This window comes from Pygoscelis adeliae, unplaced genomic scaffold (assembly GCF_000699105.1).
Source record: "Pygoscelis adeliae isolate BGI_AS28 unplaced genomic scaffold, ASM69910v1 Scaffold7, whole genome shotgun sequence".
Classification (NCBI taxonomy): Eukaryota; Metazoa; Chordata; class Aves; order Sphenisciformes; family Spheniscidae; genus Pygoscelis; species Pygoscelis adeliae.
Genome location: NW_008825268.1, coordinates 800,680 through 805,824, shown reverse-complemented (window position 1 = coordinate 805,824; position 5,145 = coordinate 800,680). Strand labels below are relative to the sequence as shown.

Genomic DNA, 5,145 nt, shown 5'->3' with positions numbered 1-5,145 from the left:
CGGTGCTTCAGTGAGGAGCAGCTAATTTGTGGGAGGTCTTTCCTAATTGCTTGGCTGGAATGCAGCTCTGATTGTGATCTCTGTGCAGCAAGGCGTGATTGTGCTTCGTATCTCTATGCTTCAGGTCATAGGTATTGGAGCTGGTCAGCAGTCCCGGATCCACTGCACGCGTCTGGCTGGTGACAAGGCAAACAACTGGTGGCTGCGGCACCACCCGCGTGTGCTCTCCATGAAGTTCAAAGCAGGTGTGAAGAGAGCAGAGATCTCCAACGCCATTGATCAGTATGTCACTGGGACCATTGGTGAGGTAAGGGCTGGCTGAAAGGTTTCCCTGGAGACTCCAGCTTCTGCGAAACAAAGCTGGAACTACTGCTTGAAATATCAGCTGTGGGTGCTAGGACCTGGCAAGGCTTCCTGATACCTGGGCCTTTTCTCATTCATCTCAGTTTTTCTTCCAGTCCCAGAAAACCCCGAGTCCTTTCATAGCTCACTTCAGAGCTGGTCAGACTGTTTCCTGTGGAATAAAATGCACCCTTACCATTTCCACCTTCTTCCTATACTGAGCTGTTTCTGTGCTGGCTCCATGCTGAGGAGACATTTGTAAGGACTCAGGCAAGTCCTTACAAAGGACAAAGCCTTAAATTTGTAAAGACTTCAGGCAAGAGGGGGCTTGGTTGGTTACCACTTTTGGAACTGGTCAGCCTTTATAAAGGTAGTGATCTCTGTTAGGACAACAGATGCCAGCTGCCTCTAACTCCACGTGAGTCGCTGAGTTCCCTTCGTGCCTCTGAAGGTCTGTAGCCAGCCAACAGGAAGCTGTAGATACCAGGATTTGGGTGTTTTGACTATGGCTTGAAATGTCCACAGATATTCTCTACAAGAAGCCTCCATGCTGGCTGTCAAACTGTTAGAGCCAGAGGTGATGGGTGCACTTGCAGGATTTGGTCTTCACGTAGTACTTAAGCCTGGCTTGAGCTTTGTGCCTGGGTGTCAGTAATAGGTGATCCCAAAGAGCTGGGGGATCAAGTGGCCAGGGCCCCGGATGGTGACTTCCCTAAGGTCATTTAATGGCCCAGTGGCAAAGTGTCCTGATTCGCCCCTCTGATGCTGCACCCACCACCTGGAACCTGGTGCTGGAACCTGCCCTGTGCTTCGGTGTGCAGCTTGGTTTCATCTGATAGTTCTCCCCAGCAGTAAGGAAGGGTTAAAGCTACAGTTAATGTTTCAACTCTCACTGCCCTGTCAAGGCAGCTGCCCTTCCCTTCTTGCATGGTGCTGTTTGCTTGTGTGGCATTTTGGATTCTCAGAATCCATCTGACCTCCCTGTTACAAGCAATAGTGAGACAAGAAAATAGTATGTCCTTTTTAAGTATCAAAGCCAAGAACTAGATTGGGGACCTTGTGAATCATCTCTGTGAACAGTTGCTTGTTTAAGGGGGTAAGAACTGGAGCAGTTGCTATTTCAGAAGGTGAATCATAAACCAAGCTGCTGTCTGTCATGTGTTAAGTCATCTACCAGATCCTGTTTGCGTGTGCTGGCATTTACACAGAGCAGCATACTGCAGGCAGGCCAAGCAGCGCATCTTGGAATTGAAGGGGGGGAGAAGGAATCCCTGAAGCCCTGGGGTGAGGAGGGGGACGGAAAGGAGTTAAAAGAAGGCCAAAAGAGCCGATGGCGGTAATGTGTTCCCACCACCACTGGGGATTTCAAGATCCCTGGTACGAAGCTCCCAGCAGCAGAGCTGTGGGAGCAGAAAGCACAGCTGAGCTGGGTGTCAGAGGGATGCCATCATCACTCATCCTTATGTGCTCACTGCCAGGAGCCCGTGCTTTGGGGCTGAGCTGGCTCTCTTTGTTCTTGCAGGATGAAGACCTGGTGAAATGGCAGGCAATGTTTGAAGAGGTGCCTGCGCAGTTAACAGAAGCGGAGAAGAAGCAGTGGATTGCCAAGCTGACTGCTGTCTCTCTCAGCTCCGATGCGTTCTTCCCTTTTAGGGATAACGTCGACAGAGCTAAACGGGTAAGGCCATGGCAGGGCCAGGATGTCAGGGTGGCTCCAAGGAAACGTCTGCCCAGCCTGGGCTTTTCCTTTGAATTTTGTGCGGACTGCTGAGGAATGTCTCTGCTCTGCACTGCTGGCCAGAAGAGCGCATCCTGGGACGGATGTTTCCCGTGGTTACTGGTCTCATATGGATAGTAATTATCCAGCCATTGCTCATTTTGTTGATTTGGGGTGAATAGAGGATTCAAGTTTTTTAAACTGTTTAAGAATATCAAGACAAGGCCTGTTGCTTCCAGAGGAACATTTTACACTTATTTCTGAGCTGTGGAGAGAACTGGCTGCTTGCATGAGGAACTCCCCTGTGAATGGCTCTGGGCAATGGAAGCCTTTGTTTGTTCAACGCTTAGTATCCTGGGATGTGGATGAAGGACTGGGGCTGCCAGCTCCTTTTCAGGGGGATTTTGGTTTTCAGTCCTCTAATCCTTCCACTTATCTCTGTCTTTGTTCAGAGCGGAGTACAGTTCATCGCCGCCCCATCTGGCTCGGCTGCCGACGAGGTTGTGATCGAAGCTTGCAATGAGCTGGGGATAACTCTCATTCACACCAATCTTCGGCTGTTTCATCACTGAGTTTGCCATGGGCTGTTGTGGGTCCCTCTTTGGTCACCGACTTACCAGCAGCAGTGACTGGAATATCACCAGCTTAATTGGGAGGCACCTGCAGTCTGTGCTTAGCAAGTGTTTGTAAGATCTGAAAATGAGATCTTTCCCTGTGTTAACAGAGAATGAAGGCGCAGGAAGTTGGCCTCCGATGTAGAAAATGTCTCTTTTGCAAATAAACATACGGTTCTTAGCTATGTGGAGTCTGGAGTCTTGTCATCCAAATACTGTGTCCTTGGGAAAAAGGTTTATTTTTGAGGTAAATTTTATGGTCCAGACTTTACTAATTCATTAGAAGGCCTATGGAATGGTATAAAAGCCTGGCTTATGCCCAACTTCTCGATGAACTGATAAAAATCTGTGTTGCAACTGATGAACTGAGCTGCTTTTTTTTTTTGGAGTGGGCAGGTAGTTTTCTCCAGGTGCTTCTAATCCATTATCCTCTTCCCTGTGAGGAGAGGGGAGCGGGGCCTTTGTGCAAGGCAGTCTCGGCTTCGGTGCTCTGAATCCTGCCCTAGACGCGTGCTTTGGGCTGAGAGGCAGTGTCAGATTGCTTTCTCCAAGGTAAAAGACTCATTCCTGCGAGTTTGACATGCTTGTTCTCATACCGGGGAGTTCAGTTCAGAGTTCATAGGCAGGCATCTGGGAAGCATCTTGCCTGAAGCCACTTCCCTTCTCCATTGTGCGCAATTTGCATTAAGCAGATTTGAACTCTGATTAGAAAAACAAAGCGAAAATCTGGAGCACAGTGAGATGAATAAAGTAACAGCCCAGACACGTTTTTGCTGGCAATCGCTGTGACCATTTCAAAGGGATTTTTTTGGTTCCATTTTATAAAATCTGTTCAGTTTTGGCAAGGAGCAGTCTGCAGTTTTGCAGTAAACACTTCTGTCGCGGCTCTGATCTCAGCTGGTACAGAGCAGAGAGTCTGCATGTGTTCCCCGTGCTCCAGCAATAGCAGGGGCGCATAGGTAGGAGATGGACCTGGCAGAGGGGAAATTCAGGCTATGTTCCTGGCTCTGCTGCTGACATGCCGTGACTGTGGGCACATATTTTTGTGACCCGACCGCCTGTTTTGTTGTAGACTGGTTTGAACTGGGCAAGGCAAAGATACTTCCTGGGGGATGGGACTTGTTTAAGAGATCATAATCCACATGCTGGTTTTGCCTCAGTGCATTCATTCCATCCGTTCTACGTACACGTGCACCCCTTGCCCTCCTTGTGTCTTAGGCCCTGGGCACTGCCCAGGAAGTCTGTGCGCCCAGCACTGGCCTTGCTCTGGCCTGAAAGGGAGCGGTCTCCTCTCTTTTCTGATCTCTACAGTGGATTATTTCCAAGTGGCTGGATTAGGCAGGACAGGGTGGAGAGAATTCTACCTTTTGGGTCCAGATTAAGACAGTAGTCCAAAATAATGGTGCATTGCTTAATGGCTTGCCTGTTGGCTGTGCCAACCCCAGCCCTGGCCCATTCTGTGCCGTTGCTTCCCACGGAGTGGCAGTGTAGGGAGTCTTCCCTGTTTTTCTTAGCTTATACTTTAAAAATTGGGTTTTGGACTCTTTTCTTCCACTGTTCTTCGACTCCTTACATGTCTTTTCTGTCATGCTGTTTTGATTGTAGCTGGTACATACCATGCTGTGAGGTTCTCTCCGGAATCTGTTAGCCTGTTCTTTACCTGCATCTTCTAAAGCGTTGGCTAAAACAGAGACTGGTAATAAGCATCTGGCAGCTCCTGGTCTCATGTATTCCTGCTTATCGTTTACCCTTTGTTTGCTGTCCTTGGGGCACTGTTTAATCTACTGATGGAAGTTAATAGGTACTAACCTTCCAGGTGAGATTTCTGCATGAGATGCTAGTAAATGTCTAACTAAAGGGATATCTATCTAGGGCCTCTCTGCTGTGTTACTTGAGCTGAGCAACTTGCGATCTTCTAGGTACACAACATCTCACAGCATCCATAGGGGGATGTTTTTGCCTCCTGCTGTGCCCGTGGTAAGGTTAAAGGACGTACAGGAGTCATACAGAACTGGGGAAAGGCACCTAAGTGTCCAATGTCCCAAGCAAAGTGTCCTTGACTACCCTGCCTCCCTTGTCTGACTAATGGCTGATAAAAAACCACTGGTCTAGTTCCAGGTGTGAGTTGACCTCATAGGAATGCCCTTTCGGGTGGCTTGTCACCTGGGCTGCAGCGACAATTTCAACTATCCTGAAGCCTTCCCCTTGAAGGAAATTGGCAGTGCGTGAAGCCTGGCACTTGACTGGCTCCTGTTTCAGGCACAGAGCCACAGATGTCCTTCTGGAAGGAGTATGCAGGTCTAGAAGCAACGGCTCCAACCGCTGCTCTGTGAGGTCAGGTCAGGAGCTGCTGTTTCTAAGCTGCTGAGAGATGCCCTAAAGGGGGGGACCCAGTCCTTGCTGGTAGCAGGTCCCTGCTGACAACTGGGCTTAAGAGCTGTGAGCCTTCCCCCAGTGCAGCAGGCCAGATGA

General features: G+C 49.3%; 1 protein-coding gene across 1 annotated transcript in view; it reads left to right on the top strand.

The window, feature by feature from the left end:
• ATIC (5-aminoimidazole-4-carboxamide ribonucleotide formyltransferase/IMP cyclohydrolase) overlaps positions 1-2,857 on the top strand; it is a 69,783-nt gene extending 66,926 nt beyond the window's left edge. Inside the window, exons 14-16 of the mRNA XM_009329667.1 lie at positions 125-307; positions 1,865-2,020; positions 2,512-2,857. Coding sequence (XP_009327942.1) covers positions 125-307; positions 1,865-2,020; positions 2,512-2,631 — 459 coding nt within the window. The 3' untranslated portion in view covers positions 2,632-2,857. The remainder of the gene's footprint in view (positions 1-124; positions 308-1,864; positions 2,021-2,511) is intronic.
• Positions 2,858-5,145: the final 2,288 nt, after the last annotated feature.